General features: G+C 46.3%; 1 protein-coding gene across 2 annotated transcripts in view; it reads right to left on the bottom strand.

Moving 5' to 3' along the window:
* COL17A1 (collagen type XVII alpha 1 chain) overlaps window positions 1–14,883 on the bottom strand; it is a 50,800-nt gene extending 35,917 nt beyond the window's left edge. Inside the window, exons 1-7 of one of the 2 annotated variants that reach the window (XM_027597187.2) lie at window positions 14,691–14,883; window positions 9,552–9,614; window positions 7,379–7,423; window positions 5,859–5,963; window positions 4,734–4,865; window positions 1,252–1,299; window positions 72–107 (exon numbers count right to left, since the gene is read on the bottom strand). In XM_027597187.2, the coding sequence (XP_027452988.2) occupies window positions 72–107; window positions 1,252–1,299; window positions 4,734–4,865; window positions 5,859–5,963; window positions 7,379–7,423; window positions 9,552–9,603 (418 nt within the window). In that variant the 5' untranslated portion in view covers window positions 9,604–9,614; window positions 14,691–14,883. The remainder of the gene's footprint in view (window positions 1–71; window positions 108–1,251; window positions 1,300–4,733; window positions 4,866–5,858; window positions 5,964–7,378; window positions 7,424–9,551; window positions 9,615–14,690) is intronic. The other variant, XM_027597188.2, reaches the window with a different exon arrangement.
* Window positions 14,884–16,999: the final 2,116 nt, after the last annotated feature.

Consider the following 16,999-nt stretch of genomic DNA (forward strand, 5'->3'; position numbering starts at 1 on the left):
TGAGCACACACATTAGATGCTCAGAAAAAACTTGCTGAATGAACTGAACTGAACCCAGCCACAGAGCTCACCTCGTGTTTGGCTCCTTCCTCTGGTTGAAGAAGATGCTGAGGAACAAAGAAAAGTAATCTTAGGCATAGAAGAGGGGGCACACTAGATATTTTTGACCTGGAAGGAGATCTGTTTGAGTGGGGAGGGGGAAGAGATTTTTTCCATTGTGACTTTATATCCAGATGGGAGCCATCCTCTATGTCTCTACTAACACTGTGCAAAGTCTTTGTAAAGGAGTCCAAACTGAGTATCTTGCCCTGCCTTCTTCCCGGAGCTCAAGCCCTGTGCATCCCACTTCCTCCCTGGGAGCCCTGCCCAGACAGCTCTGCCTCAGGATGAGGTGATGGAATGTGTCCATGTGGAGACCTCCACCTGGCTTCCCTAGTTCAATCATTGGCCCCACAGTGAACCCAAACCACCTGAGTTTGATGGTGGACGCTTAATAACGATTACGTCATAGCCCAAGGGCAGAGTGAGTTCTGCAAGGCTCCGTCCGATGCATTTAGGGCGTTAAATTGGCTCACACTGAGTTAACTAAGGTAACCATGTGGAAGCCTAGTCATTGGGGCTGGCTCTCTACACTGACCAAATGTATTAAAAAAAAAAAACAGCCAGATCTTCTCTTTAGCTTTTTGTTAGAGACTGCCTTGGTCTTCCTGCTGTAAGCAAAGCAGTAAAATTATAATCACTGTACAATGATCATATCAATTCATATGCACGGTGAGAATCCAAGAACATGGACCACAAACTTAAGGCCAAGTGAAGACACAGCCTGGGGTTTCACTTGGCATATAAATGTGCCCCTTTGCCGCCCGCTGTGGCGGAGGTGCTGGGATGTTTGGCATGTGTGCATTCGAACCCCTGCTGTCTTTGCTGGGAGGTCTCTGTGCACCCTGTGGAAGGACACACCCTACAGTTGTTGCCTGGCCTTAGGGGCTTCTCTGTCCAAGTCTGAGCCTTGTGTGACCAACTTGCCATTTCGGTAGTGTCAGGAGCAATGGCTAATGGCAGCAAGTTAACGTGGCTGACCGTGGCCTGAAGATGCTTCAGGATAAAGAGCAAGGGAAAAACTGATCAGCAAGGGTCAAAGTCCTTTAGAAGAATCCACTGAACTCAGTGTCCCCCCACCCCCCACCCCTGACCCCAGGCATTTCCCTAGCACATCCGACCGTGCCTTCAGAAAATAAGGAAAGGACCTACCGAATTCCTTCCGAGGGTACTCCGGAGAAGAGTTGCCACTGGAGCTCCCTGCAGGACGAGAAAACACTTAGTACCCATGGCCACGCGAGCCGGGGGCTTCGGAGCGGGGAAGGTGTGCCGGGTGTCCCCTTCTGAGCCTCGGCAGCCCCGGGTCAGGAGGATGTAGGCGCTCGGCAGCGGGCTCGCTCTTGAAATAGGATACGCCTGCTGGACCCAGCTGCCGAGATTCATCCTGGTCACTGATCTACTTCAGATGGCGAAGGGTTGGAACACAGAAAAGCAGGTTGGCTTTTCTCTTTTTGTTTTTAAGCCCTTCACTGGGTTTTCCCTGTACCAGTGTTGGTCAAGTAAATGCGCTGTCAGCATGGGAGTGTCACTGACCTTGTGAAGCTCGTCCCAAACGCGGACCCCGTTACAGTGAAGGCACCAACCCCCAGGGAGGCCTCACATCACGCAGCGCTGTGGTGACACAACCCTGGATTTCGCGCCCCCCCCCGCCCCCCCCCAGACCCCCTGACAGCTCTGGTCTTAAACCACGTACTGGCGAACCCATCCCTCAGTCCTGCTTCTCCACCACCAGACACATCTCCGGTGCCGGTCAGAACCCCTGCTGCCTGGCTCGTCTGTTTCCCACCAAACCGGCTTCTGCAGTCACCAGGCACTGCGGGGACTTTAGGAGCCAAACCCAGATGTCCTCCGCCCGCCTTCTGCTTCTTGACCCTGAGTGCGTTCCTGCACTGACTTCCATGTCTCTGTCAGGGTCCTGCTCTCCCCACCCCCCCAGACTCCCCTTCCTCCTGTGTCCGTTTCATCCCCACCTTTATTTTTCTGTGCTCCCTTCTGCTTTCCTGTTCCCTTCCTTGGCTGATTCCTTAGTTTTCCATCTTCTACTAACATCTCTTTGTAAATGGCTCCAAACTGGGTATCCTGCCTGACTTCTTCCGCGAGCTCACGTGCTGGGCGCCCCACTCACACTCCCTGCTTGGGAGCCCCACCTGGGAGCTTTACTGAGCTCGTCCACGCGGGGGCCTGCCTCCAGCACCCCTCTCTCAGTTGCTGGCACCGCCGTGGACCCAGCCACCTGTGCTTGAATCTCAGTGGCCTGGACTCCCTTCTCCTCCCTCTCCCCTCATATTTAATCAATTGTCAAACATCAATTCCATCTCCCGCTCCTTGTTTCCTCTCCCATTGCCACCACCCTAATCCCAGCCAAGTTAGCCCTTGACTATAAGCATCTTCTAACTTGTCACCATGTTCAGCCTCTTTCCTCCCTGTTCTTCCTGTGCATGGCTTCCGGAGTTCTAGTCCTGGACCTCGAAGAGGATCGACTCTCTACTGAAAAATCCCAGTGGCTTCTCAATGTTGCAGAATAGAGTCCAGACATCACAGGCCAGCCCTGAATCTGAGCCCCTCCAGCTCTCTTCACATCAGGATCTCACGGCCTGCTGCCCAGCCCTGACTTCTGCCCGTCTGTGCTGAGTGCGCCCCCTGCAGGCTGGAGCGCCCCCCCCACCAGGCCTGAAACGTCAGGCATCCTGAAGGCCCAGCTCAGAGGCAACCTCTCCATAGAGTCTTCCCTGAGCACTCAGCTGGAAATGCTCATCCCCTTCAACTTTACATCATAGTTTTTACCTGTCATCTTAGCTAATTTATTAGACCAGAAGCAACTTGAAGACAAGATCCATGTCTAATTCATTTCTCCTTTTAAAAGACTTGTTTATTTATTTTATATATATAGAGAGAGAGCATGCGAGAATGAGTGCATCCGGAGAGGGACAGGGGGAGAGGGAGAGAAACTTTAGCAGACTCTACACTGAGCACAGCGCTGGGTGGGGGGCTCAATCTCACGACTCTGAGATCATGACCTGAGCGGAAACCAAGAGTCAGACACTTAACCGACTGTGCCACCCAGACGGCCCTCACGTCTAATTCATTTAAGTGTTGGAGAGGAAGGGTAGGTATCCTCTACCCTTCAAGATCTTTATAGTGGGACTAAGAATCAAACTGACATAAGACAGGCTAACAGGAGAAAGGAGAAATTCAAATTTAGTTTTGTACATACAGGGAATGCACACAGACATGGAAATTCCAGAGACAGGCAACATGATGCTTGTGTGAGCTGAGGAGAGGGGTAGGGGTCTGAGGATACAAAGGGCAGACAGACCATTAGCAGGAAGGTGAGAGGAAATGGATGGAAAACAAAGATTGCCTTATGTAGGTAAGTGTCTTAGGTAGGGGAATCTCTGTTAATAGCTCTCTTCTTATAAGCAGGCAGTTGAGGGGGAGGTAAAGAGCTTTTCCTGAATCTGCTGGGCTTTGATTGCTTTTAACCCAAAATAAGGTTCGTGCCAGAGTGGCCTGTCTTGGGGCAGCCAGCCCTTGGCCCTTACGGTGTCCACTAAGGCTTTCCACACGGTGTTAAACACATGGTAGATATGTGATAAAATACTGAATGGATGAATGAATAAGGGGGTGGGTAAGTCAATGAAATCTCCAACTTGAGTCCATAAAGGAAATGAAACTGATGTGGGAAACAAAGGCAGAAGGAAATGTAGATGAAATTAAATGTCCTTATAACCTGCAGCCCATTAACAAATACTTGAGGCAGGCAGAGTATAACATTCTTCCAGGAAGCTCCCAACTGTCTTACTGTCAGCACTGTGCTAGAGGGAAAAACAACCTTAGCTTGGGGTGTCTGGGTGGCTCAGTCGTCAAACGTCTGCCTTCAGCTCAGGTCATGATCCCAGGGTCCTGGGATGGAACCCCGCATCGGGCTCCCTGCTCAGCGGGGAGCCTGCTTCTCCCTCTGCTTGTGCACACTCTCCCTCTCTCTCTCTCTCTGTCAAATAAATAAATAAATTCTTAAAAAAAAAAAGGAAAGAAAGAAAAACAACCTTAGCTTGACAATAGCCAGAACTCAAGTATCCAGTGAGTCTTCTTTAGCATTATGAAAATCCTTTTGGAACTTCCCTTTGTCTTTACTCCCTCGAACTCCAAAGTATATAATCAGTTGCTCCTCACAATCCCAGGGCAGCAGCTCTTTCTTGCCATGGGTCGTCCCTGGGCTATCATAAAACCACCTTTTTGCACTAAAGACATCTCAAGAATTCTTTCTTGGCTGTTGGCTCCAGACCCCACACTCCAAACCACATCAAAACACGAGTAAAGAGAAAGTTGAGGGCAGAAACAGCTAAACACGGTGGCCAATAATTCCAACCTCAAAGGATGAGTGAAGTTCTTTTGGGGGAGAGAGTAGTTCTAAAATCTGTGGGACTGAGGGGCTCCCAGGTGGCTCAGTTGGTTAAGCATCGGACCCTTGATTTCAGCTCAGGTCATGATCTCAGGGTCATTAGATGGAGCCCTGCATTGGGCTCCACACCGGGCGTGGAACCTGCTTAAGATTCTGTCTCTCCGTCTCCTTCTGCCCCTCTCCCCCCTCATTCTCACTCTCTAAAATGAAAGGAAATATATGGGACTGATACCTTCATATGTTCCGTGGCGGGTGATGTGAGTTTTCCTTTCAAAGGTGGAGCCTGGTGAGTTGGGCAGAGTGGAGGCAGGGGAGTGAGCCCTCCTGTAACTGGATGTGGAGGCATTGCCCCGTGTGCTCCCACCTGCAAGTGGGGAAAAGCATCAAGTCTCACAGCACTTCAGACTGGCCTGCAGTTATACTGACCACACTCAGGCTGCTCAAGATAAAAGAGGGCCGTCGGGTAGGCCCTGAGGACCTTCTGAGAATGCTGCTGACGGGGTCCACCTGGGCACTTCTGCAGCTGCTCAGAAATGGGAGGTGGGATCATCACCAGGGTCCTTCCCCAGCTAACCATGGAAGGAAGGCGGGGGGCCCTTTGTGGACGTGGCTGCACATGGCAATGGAGAGGCTCTGGCAGGATTTTTCTTGAGGACCTGGCATTTAATTGTAGCTCAATGCTGGATGGACCAGAATACAATCCGACGAGGTATTCCTTGACAGCTCACGGCAACCACGCCTCTTGGTCAGCCTGGCTATTTGTGTGTCTTGGGTCTTCTTTTTCAGTGTCAATCCAAGATGGTTTAAACAGCCTCAGGGGTTATATGTGTGCTTGTTTTTTGTTTTGTTTGCCTTGCTCGCTGTCTTGTTTCGGTTTGAAAGCTACCACCGTGAAAGAGTGTTTCATTGGGAACAATGGGCCTGTGTTGGATGCTTGCCCAGTGGAAACTCAGTGTGGGATTGTGTGTCACTAGACTCCCTGAGCAGAGTAACCCAGTCGTTAAGTTTCTTTTGTTTTTGTTGTTAATTCAAATTGTAAACCCTCTTGGGTACACACCCTTCCCTAAAAGAAATGGCTGCAAGAGAGTGATTCAGTGGGAAAAGGGTGACCTCCCCACAAAGCATTCTTGAGGATTCTTATTTATACTGGGGCCTTAATGAAAATTGATCCCATTGTAAGGAGGCTTCAAATGCGGCTGATTTAAAAGTATCACCTTGGCTGGGATCTTGTGTCAGTTACACAACTGGGGGCATTTGGAAAGGATGACAAGCAGTTGTGACCATCCCTCTCCTTGTAGGTCTCCCTCTGCCCCTGTCCATCTGTTTTCCCCCAGTCCCTCCACCAGCAGCCACTTACTTGAGTTTATGTAGCCACTGCTGCCATGGGTCAGGCTGTGCTTCTCCAGCCGGCTCCCTCCACCCAGAGAGCCCATTTTAGCATAGCCATTGCTGGTTCCCCCTTCTGCACAAACAAAAAGCAGGTGATAATTTATGGGTGGAGTCAGGCCAGGGGGTCCTGTCCTCCACCCCTGGCTTATCACCCATGACCCTGCTGGTTTGGGGTCCCTTTGCAAGTGCAAGCTGCCATACTCTCATTTGTTTGTTTGTGGTAGAAATGTCAAAAGCAAATATTCTACCCCATTTATAAGGAAAGTCTTCTGGATGGAGCATAGCAAGTTGCTCATCAGGAAAACTGAAGTATTAGAAAAGGCAACTGAGTGATGAAAGGCTCTGTAAGGCCAGGACGTGGGCTGGGCTTGACTTTTGGAAATTGCCTAGTCAGTGCCACAGACAATGGCTGCCACTAAACTTGTTGAAGGGGTGAGTGACAGCTCTGTGTCATTGGTGTTCATGGCACATGGCGACCCGTCATGCTCTGACCTCTCGTCCCCATCGTCTGTAAGTCAGGCTGCCTGGCAGGTGCAGGGGTAGCTTTAGGGCTCAGTTCTCTAATACAGAATCCACTCAACCTAAGAACCCCCTCAGAAAACGAGTCAACTCAGATGGAAGCCTGACTGGTTCTCTTCTCCCACCCTATGCTCAGGCTGGATAAGGTTTTTGATACGAGTGTCCGATCAGGTAAACCTATAGAGACAGAGAATAGATTCATGGTTCTTGGGGGCTGAGGAGAGGGGTGGTAATGGGGAGTGACAGCTAATAGCTGTGAAGTTTCCTTTTGGGGTGATGGAATGTTCTAAAATCAGATTGTTGCAATGGCTGCACAACTCCGTAAATATACTGTGAAAATTAATAAAAGGAAACCTCGCTAAAGTGAATTGATGCTAGAGGGGGAGGTTGGAAGGGGAGCCATGCCACTTAATGTCAATTACAGACATAATGGAAGAATCCTCAACAGGAAAGAGTCATCAATTACAGGTCCCAATGTACAGGGAAAGAGAACATTGCATCTCCTACAGGAAATCTACACCTGCAACTTGGCCAGGGAGGAACCATACAACAGCCTGAACTCTTGCTTTTCTCCAATGGTCTCTCATTTAAACAACACCTCTCAGCTTCCTCTTTCTTCTCCATAAAATAATGTCCCTCTCCTTTGTTTGTTGGACTTGCCTATGGTTCTGTCTTAGCTTGCTTGTTCCAGGTGGTGATTCTTTGCTATTCCCAAATAAACCCATATTTTGCTGGTAAAATAACGGGCAGTTTTATTTTTAAGGTTAACAAAACTAACAACCATTGAATTATATATACTTCAAACTGGTGAATTTTGTGGTATATAAATTAATGTCTATATAGCTGTTAAACAAGATATTTCAGATATTTTGGATTTGCTCAAGTGAAGAGTAAGAGCCTATGTGAAAGGTTACATGTGGAGTCCTTCACACATGCTTGCTGAGAAGAAAGCTCTCGATAGTCACTTACTTGGTGGCAAGGATGTAAGTCTTGTAGTTACTGTTTCCGTGATAACTAGAAAAAGACAATAAAAAGGTAAAACACACCAAATTCCCTATATTTTGGCAAGGTCTAACATCTATCATGGGCTCAGCGTTTTAAATTAGGTTCAACATGGATTTTTGTATACTTGTGCTTTAAGGTATGTGCTCTGACCCTCTGTACATGAACCTATGTGCAATAACAATGGGGTTTAATGTACCTGGAAAATACGTTTATATCCTTTTGGAACCAAATGTAATTACCCACTGATTAGAAGGATGACTTACCTTGGCATTCATGTCTCTCATTTAACAATTAGATCCAGTCCAGGCCTGATTCACCTTTGAAGGAGGACCAGGGCCTCAAGTCACCCTCAAGTGTGTGGAGCCACACTCTGTCTGCACTGCCCCTTCCAAGTAGTCACCCAGTCTGGCTGGGCCAGTGCATCATCCTGGCTGATCTCACTGTGAAGTGTATAAGTACTTTGTACTTCTTTTTCAACTCGGGGTGTCTGAAGGACATAATTCATTCTAAAATCTTCAGGGCCATCCCTGAGTATCGGGCGGTGGAGGAAGGCCGGGGGTTTAGTAAGTCACATTTGGTGCTTGGTGAAATCAGGGATAGAGGAACATCGAAGACAGACTTGAAGAACCAGTGCCTTTGCCTCCCCAGATTGAGTTTCTCTAGACTCCCAAGTGACGGTGAGTCTATGGAGGTAATAAAAGCTTCCAGGATGTTTTAAATACCGGTTAGAAGAAAGACGGGTTGCCTTCCTGAACCGCTTTCTCCCCTGCAGCAACATGGGGAGGTGGGCAGATTCCTAAAACCACAGTGGGGCCAACGGTGTTCTCTGACAGTGACCATCAGCACCACCTCCCTCTGTGTGGGACATAAAGGAGCAACAATTTAGATCGGGTCATGGATCTTTAATAGCACACTCCTGCGGTGTGCCCACGTGTTCACATGCCCGGGTATATGTGTATGTGCGTATGCCCAGGCGTATGTGTACGTATGCTGTGTATGTGCGCATGCCCAGGCGTATCTACGTCTGGTGCGTAGGTGCACGTTCCCGGTTATATATGTATATGTGCATGCCCGTGTGTGTGTGTGTGTGTGTGTGTGTGTGTGTGGTGTGTATGTGCGCATGCCCAGATGTATATGTATGTGTGGTGTGTATGTGCACATGCCCGGGTATATGTGCATGTGTGTGCTTGTGTGTTGGTAGGGGTGGTGAAAGGAGAAAAGGTGCAGGATCGTTTGTGCCAATTTAAGCCGTCCTGCACAACACTGCTCCATCCCGCACCAGTCTTGCTGTCCCCACCCTTTTTCCTTCGTCAGGGGTATTTCCTAATTGATTTCCTTGTCCTGGCAGGAACCTGGGGTGACGACTGTGGCAGAAACTGCGTTCCATGCATAACAGGAAATGGTTTTTCAGACTAAAATGGCAGCTTAATTTGAATAACAATCCTTCAGCTTTCACTAAGTCTCTCATTGTGTGGACCTTTGGGATTCTTGGACACATAAAAATAAATAATTTCTTAACCTAACGTTCCAAGTCTGTGAAGCCAGGATTTTTTTTATTAGAGATATATGAAAGTCACAGGATAAATGAAAGAGAACTGTTTCGGGGATAGTTTAAATGTCTCTGAATTTATCATTTGGGCAGTTTCACAAAAGAAATGTGTCTGTTTTCAGTTTCAGTGTAGATTGCAACTGTGACACCAGTGTTATTCTAACTTTGTCCCTGAAGTAAGTAGGATATTATTCTTTCGGATTTCTGTTGCCCTGTCTTCTAAATAGAGAAATGGTTAAACACCTTTGGCAGATTCATTCCACAGAACATTATGCAGCTATTAAAAGTGCTAATTATGAAAACTATATGTGAAAATGGTAATTTTCACTTTTGAAGAAGAAGTAGAACACATTTTGATTACAAGTATGTTAAAATAAAAATCAACAAAAGCTATCTTATGGGAAGGATTAAAGTCTACTTAGGAAAATATTTTAAATAATACAGTGAAAAAAAGCAAAAAAAAAAAGCTCCAAGAAAAACTATAAATAATTTAGAAATGATACAGTAGTTGTGATGGAATCAGGCATGAATTATTTACTCTTTTCAATTTTTTTATTACTTTTATAATGATATGTCTCATGATCTTACTTCTTTCAGTGACTTCGGTGCCATCTCGCTTGTTTTTCTTGGTTACATCCATACCATAGCCACCTGAAGAAAATCCAGAAACCATGATCAGCCATGACTCTGACCATCACTTTTAGGAAGCATGGGTCCCTACTAGGCAAGCTGAGAACCAAAAACATTTGACTCCCAGAATTCAAGGCATAATTCTTTCTCGTGCATATTTTTTACAGGGTCCTTCCCACTTCTTGATTCAGTTATGAGGGAGTCATCTAATAGTTCCACTTTGGATTCTATTCTGTATGGAGAGCTCATTTTTCAGGATCTCATTGACCAGGCTGCCCCCTGCTGAGCATTAACAGGATTACATGGAAGATGTGGTGCCCTGACCTTTGTAAAACTTCATTCTTTGCCAAAGTAACAGCTGAAAGGTATCTGTCAAGGCACTTGGTGCTTTTAACGAACTCAGTTTGTTGTATCCCGTAATGTTCAGTGTTCTATAGGGAACTGGATAAATAGAAGACATTCATGCTTCATCATTTAGAGTTTAGATGGGAGAATGACATTTGATGGACTTAACTTGGGGAAAAACATTATTGTATTGTTGGTACTTGTATGGCACTTAACACTTCTCACAATATGGAACTTTCCCTTCATAGCAAGCTGGCCCTACTATGCTTATTTTCAGACACAAGTAGGAAAAATATATGAAGAAAATGTGTAAAATCTACAGAAATATATAGGAAAGGCATATTTGTATGTTATCTATGTTCTCCCTTCACTCACTGCTTCCGGAAGGGAAAACCATTAAGATCTTGCGCACTGTGTCCTGAAGTGTAGATGGACTGAGGCCATGTGACAGCAAGAGGCTGGGGTGGGGGGTGAGGCTTAAACACACAGAAGAGCACAACAGGCATCCTCATCCCAACTGGGTTCTTGCTGGGCTTCCCAGTTCCATGTCTGGGAGGACTTGAAATCTGGCTTTTCCTGTGGTTCTCCCTCCTCCCCCTAACCTTCCCTTCCTCTTTTGGATGCAGTTCAAATTGGATTCTAGAATTCTGGGCAAGCCACTTCTGCCCAGGATGCCCCTTGCTTGAAGATTTCTCCTTTCAGACGTTTTTACCTGCTTGGTGACTTCAGGGTCAACTTCTCCAATAGGCACAATGCCTAATCCTATCATACTTTTGGGGGCCCACGGGTTAAGCGTCCAACTCTTCATCTTGCCTCCCGTCACGATCTCGGGGTCTTGGAATCTAGCCCTGCGTCGGGCTCTGTGCTGAGTGGGGAATCTGCTTGAGGATTCTCTCTCTCTGCCCCTCTCCCCACTCATGAATGCTCTCTCTCTCAAATAAATAAATAAATCTTAAAAAGAAAATCTTTACAATCAGAAGGAGAAATGAACACAATCCAACCTGGTTTGTATTATTTCAATGCAGTTACAAAATATAATTTTTTAAGGTTTTTTCTTTTTTTTTTTTTTAAATGAAGGAAGGGGTCCACAAAAGCAAAAGCATCTAGAGCCCATGAAAGTCATAATGTGGCCCTGGGTGACTTCCCTGCTGAAAACCAAGACCACAGGAGACTGGCTGCTCTGAGATCGGCACAGTTAGCTTCCGGGCCTGGTCCAATGTGCCAACTTCTTGCTCATTGGAGTTTCTTAAATGCAGCTTTAGGCAAGGAATTAGGCATCATGGAAAAACTCGTGACTGGATCTGAGAAGCCACAGAAGGTGGCTCTGGCTCTGGTATGTTTCCCAGAGCCAAAGAAGAGGGACTCCATAAACAATTTCACGAGGGAGTCCAGCCTCTTTAGAAGGCCAAACCTGGCCTGTGTCTGTGTCTGCATTTGGGCTCTAACCTGTGTGACTACTGGCAAGCAAACCTACATGCCACCAGACACCCTCTTTGAAATCTTTTGTTTAAGCAGTAATTGCCTCTGGTACCTCTGAAGCCCCTCTGCTTTTTTTTTTTTTTTTTTTTTAATTGGTCATTAGCTGTGGACCAGGAGGCATTTTGGAAACTAAACACTCAAATGCACCTGGCTGCTGGTGGGGAGCCACCTAGGGTGGTACCTGAACTGATGTGAAACACTATCCTGAAAGGAACTGTTTATAACAGGCAATGGAGGCTTTTACTTCCCGCAAGTTATTGTGTGTTTTGATCCTTTAAAGAAAGCTGCAGCCAGAAACCATACATTTGGGTTCAGTTGGGTTTCTTTTACTTGCAGCCATCAAGGCAGGCTGATGCTAGCTCCCACTGATAAGGGTCTCCGTGTCCAGACAGCAAACCTAGTGAGTGTTTTCTTGTTCTTTCTGGACCCAGAAAAATAACCCACTGTTCTAGGTACTCCCAATCTTTTTCTCAAGTCCTAATGATGGAGCTTTGAGGTGTACAGCAAAATGCCAAGGGTTCCCCAACTTCCAGTGGGCACAAGGAGAGGGACCACCTGCTAAGAAATCAGATACCCTCCTCCAGGGCCTGGGGGCTCCTTACTGGAAGGTGCTCAGGTAGAGAATGGGCCTGAGCCTGGGGCAGGTAGATGGGCCCCTGCCTCTCTTTCAGCCTGAGGGCCCTGAAATGGCTGAGTCCCAGGCTGTGCAGAATGATTTCCTGGGCCTAAAATACCCAGCCCAGAGTTCTGTTGACTTTGCCACTGATAGTCTGATAAGCAGGGTTGTGCTGGGAGGGGATTCCTTTAAACCAAACATTAAGACTGAGTCATCGAAAGGAAAATGATGGGTCGAGGCACAAACCTAGACTGGAATCATCCCATAGGACCTACGGTATTCCTGCAGGACTTCCTTTTTAAACATTCGCAGTGCGGATGGTTTTAAGAAGTGTAACGTTAGGGAAAGGAAAGTTACAAGCCCGGGCACATGCCCGAGCCTGCCTCTCCCCGCCAAGCTCACCCGCGTGCTCTCCTCCCAAAACACTACTTAATGGAAGCACTGTCAAGTAACATAATGTTTAACTTTTTAAATTTTAACTTCTTCGATGTTTAGGCCACTTCTCTGGAACCAAGGAAGAGCAGGTTTCTAGGTTCTCAATTCCAAAATAATGCTAATTTCCATCCATAGTGCTAAGGGGCTGCTTCGTGGTTATTTATAGTTAATGTGCTTTAGAAGATGTAGAAAAAAACGATCCCATGATATTTTTTTATGCAGGAAGACGCAATTCAAAATCATTTTTCTACTCTTTTGAATTTTCTTTTCTTTCCACTGCATTTAAATGATGTCACATTCACCTAAAACTATTCCGATGATGGCACACACACAAACAAGGACAAACCGCTCTTAGGGATAGTCAGCTCTCACACTGACCTTATCTAATGTCCCATGAGGGACACCTGGGTGGTTCAGCTCAGGTCGTGCTCCCCGGGTCCTGAAATCTAACCCTGCTCCGAGGGGAGCCTGCCTCTCCCTATCCTCCCCTCTCGTGTGCTCGCTCACCATCTATGTTGCTATCTCTCTCCCTCTCTCAAATAAATAAATAAAATAAAATAAAAAACTTTATGAAAAAAATAAAGACCCATGAAACACTTGGTCTTCAGTAAGGAAGGGGATGGAGAAGCTAAGTGTTTTCTAGTTCCTATTTTAAGAATTAAATCTCCCTAGCCTCTGCTAAGGAACCGCAAGTATTTTTACAGCTTCTATTACTCCCATCTCTGAATGCTTCAAATTTTAAAACAAAACAACAAAATGGTCATAGTGCGAGAAAACCACGCACTACTCTATGGGGCAAGCAGTTTGAAGGCCAGGAAAACCAGCGCCCTAGGGTGGATTGTCTCAGAGGCTTTTGTCTCTACAAACCTCGACAGTGGGTGTGCCCCTAGCTACATTTGGCATCCTTGATTTCCATAATTTAGGGTTGGGGGAGTTTGGGCACCAGTTTTGTGATTCTGCCTCTTGTTCACAGCCCTGTTTTGTGAAGTCCTCCTGCCGTTAATAATAGCAAATGAGCCCAACCGCACAGACCTAGTCTTCTTTTGGTCAAGCATAATCTGAGAATGAGGTTGGTTCTTAGGTGGGGTCAGTTTCACGAATCTGAGTTTTTAACCAAGCCTGAAGCAAGACTCTGTTTACTGTCCCCAGGTAAACTCTGGTCAGATGTGTGTGGGTGTTTTGAAGGGGCTCAGAGTAAAGCTGGTGCCTCTGATTCTCTGAAGGGCAGCCATCAGGAGCTGACTTAGACCTGTGCCTTACATCTAAGACATAGCAGACAGGGGTGAGGAGAAACGGTTCTGCTTTTCAAATGACTATCTTTTAAAAACCTCATTATATTTTATGGACATTAACAAATCCAACCATTAGCTACTGATTAACTGCTACTCACATGAAGCGATGTGCCAGACCCTTTGCCTACACTTCAAAAAGCAATGTGTGGTCATTTGTCATGGAGCAGTTAAGGCTGTCCAGTGAGATACTGAAGTTGGTCATTCTCACCCCAAAATGATTTGGGGAGAGGGGGCAAAATTCGCCAGTAAATGTGTGTACACAGACAGAACATCCCCCCTTTTTTCTTGCTCTAAATTTGACTCCAGGAAATTCCTGGATTAGTTATATCATTTCAGATATTACACTTTAGATGAGAGGCAGTATTTTGAGTATGATAAACAACAATGTCCATCCATCCTCTCGAGCTTAATCAGGACCTGCTGGCGCAGAGCCCAGGTGGCAACTCAGCTCTTGGTGCTCAGGGGCTGATTTCTACTAAGCCCCCACTTACCCACACTGTAACTTCACCTCTGAACTAGTCTCTGCCTTCGAGGGAGGGGGGAGAGCGGGAGCAAGAGACTGAGATTTAAGGAATCATAATTCTATCTTATTCTAAATAAAACAATTTAACATAAGCCATTTCACAATACTGAAAATAATACCAAAAAAGAAAAACCCAACTGGTCACTAGAACCCAATTTATCTTAACCAGCCTTTTTCTTCTCCTTCCCACAGATGAATCTTTCTTACTGTTCCTTTAAAAGACCTGCCCTAAGCAAAATGCAGAAAGCAACCTTTCACAATCAATTAACTGCCCCTACTACCGCAAGGCTTGAACCATAACAATTTCATCTTATTTTCTCCAACAAACACTTAAATTCCAACTAGCAAATGCCAAGTCAAAATCCCAGACGAAGGGAGAAAAAGGGCAAAAGCTTCCTGTAACTTACCTTCTTTGAGATTTGGAAGGGACTGGAAACAACTTTGAATATACCCCCCTCTCTCTTTCTCTCTCCTCCTGATGTTTTCTCCAAGATGTTTGCAGGCACCACTTTTTTTATCCAGACCCAGCCCAGGTGTGTTAGAGCTGAGTGATCTTCCAAAAATGTTCACTTCTCCTGCTCTCCCCCTTGTTTCTCTCAGTTCTTTGCTCCCTAACAAGTCCTGACAAAGGTGTGTCAGGTTTACAGTTACTCCACCCTTCCAATTATTGGACACTTGCAGCCTTTAAAAAAGAACTGCCTCCAGGAATCAAACTTCACAGGAGGCAGAACATCTCTCCAACCAGGATAGGCCCATTAACCATTTATGGGTTTGTGGGGAAAAATGAACAAAGGTAAAGGAAATGCCCTTTAGGACTTTTCCTTATCTTTCATAATCACAGAGCTGCCACAACTTGGTATTCCCCTTCCTTGTGGCCAGAGAATAGTAAAAATCCTAAGGTGCATGACTCATGGTGTGGCCAGGCTTGTGCGGGGCCTGTGGTCAGAGCGTTTGATTCCTAGAAAAACTGTGAAGTTGGCAGGATTTACATTCAAGACCTGTTTCTCCTACACAATGCCTTTGCTCTCTTTCCTTCATTCTGACCAGGCCAGGTCAAGCCCGCCTGGAGGAAAGGGGTGAACTCGTTCAGAATAAGATGTTAGTGACTGAAAATGTGGGACAATTGATGGCACAGTGATTCATTTTTTTTTTTAAGATTTTATTTATTTATTTGACAGAGGGATAGCATAAGCAGAGGGAGAGGGAGAAGCAGGCTCTCCGCTGAGCAGGGAGCCTGACACGGGGCTCCATCCCAGGACCCTGGGATCATGACCTGAGCTGAAGGCAGCTGCTCAACCGACTGAGCCACCCAGGTGCCCCAGGGATTCATTTTTTTAAAAGGGGCAGCCAGATATAGTGATGTTGACTCCAAAGAGGGATGTGTTAGTGACAAGATATTAGGCACTTAGCCACCATATAACAGAGAGATACTGCTGAGGAGGGTTAAGGGCCTTTTTGCCGTTCAAATCAGGCAAACACAATCTCCATACACCCAAAGGCATGTGTGGACTCCCAGAAACTCTCTAGTCTCAGCTCATTCCCTGGAGCCATTGGTCTTCCCTAAAGGGTCAATTTACACCAATGAATACCTGCTTAGGATCTGGCTTTCTAGGACCCCTAGAGACTAGCTTGAGACACTTGGTATGGATAATATGGGGAGTCTGACCCTGGAACTCACTTTGGTGGTATTCCCAGTCCAGAGGGGAGCTGTAGGATTCCTGCAGTGTAGCACTAATGCGTGTCTGCACCCTGCTCCTGTGGGCACTCGCTCCATGTGGAAGGTAGCGGACCACCGAGCACCACCTGTAGAAGGCTCACTCCTAAGCCCCCAACATTCTGCATTGAAGTCACGCATTTCAGAAGCCTTTTGATGACAGTACTGGGTTCTTGCTTTCTGGGATGTTCCTGCCCACCCCAAGTAAATACTTACTCAACATGTCTGCTGTCAATCTCCTAGGAGAAGAGCACTGGGAATCTAGAAGAGGGGGAGCTTTCAGCATAAAATTGACATAAGCCTGCATCATTCATTCATTTACTCACTAATTCATGAATTACACAAAAACATGTTGGCTCCTGTTCGGAGCCAGGCATTAAACTGTATGTTGAGAGTTCAGTGGTGAAATGTAGACATATTCTCTGTCCTTATGGAGTTCACAGTCTAGCGGAAGAAGGTAGGTCTTAAACAATATATTATTCTGTTAAGGCTGCCTGGACAAAATTCTGGTGGCTTACACAACAGAAATTAGTTTTCCCACAGTTCTGGAAGGCGGAAGTCCAAGACCAACATGTCAGCAACTAAGTTTATCCCGAAGCCTCTCCCTCCTTGGCTTGCAGAGGGCTGTCTTCCTGCTGCGTTCTCATATGGCCTTTTCTGTGTGTGTGTCTGTGCATCCCCGCTGTCTCACTCTGTGTCCTAATCTCTTATAGGGACACCAGTCAGATTGGATCAGAGCCCATCCTAACAGCCTCATATTAACTACTTCATTAAAGCTGTTATCTCCAGATTGTGGTCACATTTTAAGATACTGGGGGTTAGGCTTCGCCATCTGAATTTTAGGAGGGGGACACAATTTACAAAAAATGATGTTCATGACAAACAATTATGCATTGATATACAATTAAAAATGTGATGACTATTATAAAGAAGGAATTCTGGATTCTATCAGAGAGGAGGAGAGGTCATCCGGAGGAGGGATGGAAGGGCAAGTCCGGCTAA

This window comes from Zalophus californianus, chromosome 15 (genome assembly GCF_009762305.2).
Source record: "Zalophus californianus isolate mZalCal1 chromosome 15, mZalCal1.pri.v2, whole genome shotgun sequence".
In the NCBI taxonomy this organism is placed as follows: domain Eukaryota; kingdom Metazoa; phylum Chordata; class Mammalia; order Carnivora; family Otariidae; genus Zalophus; species Zalophus californianus.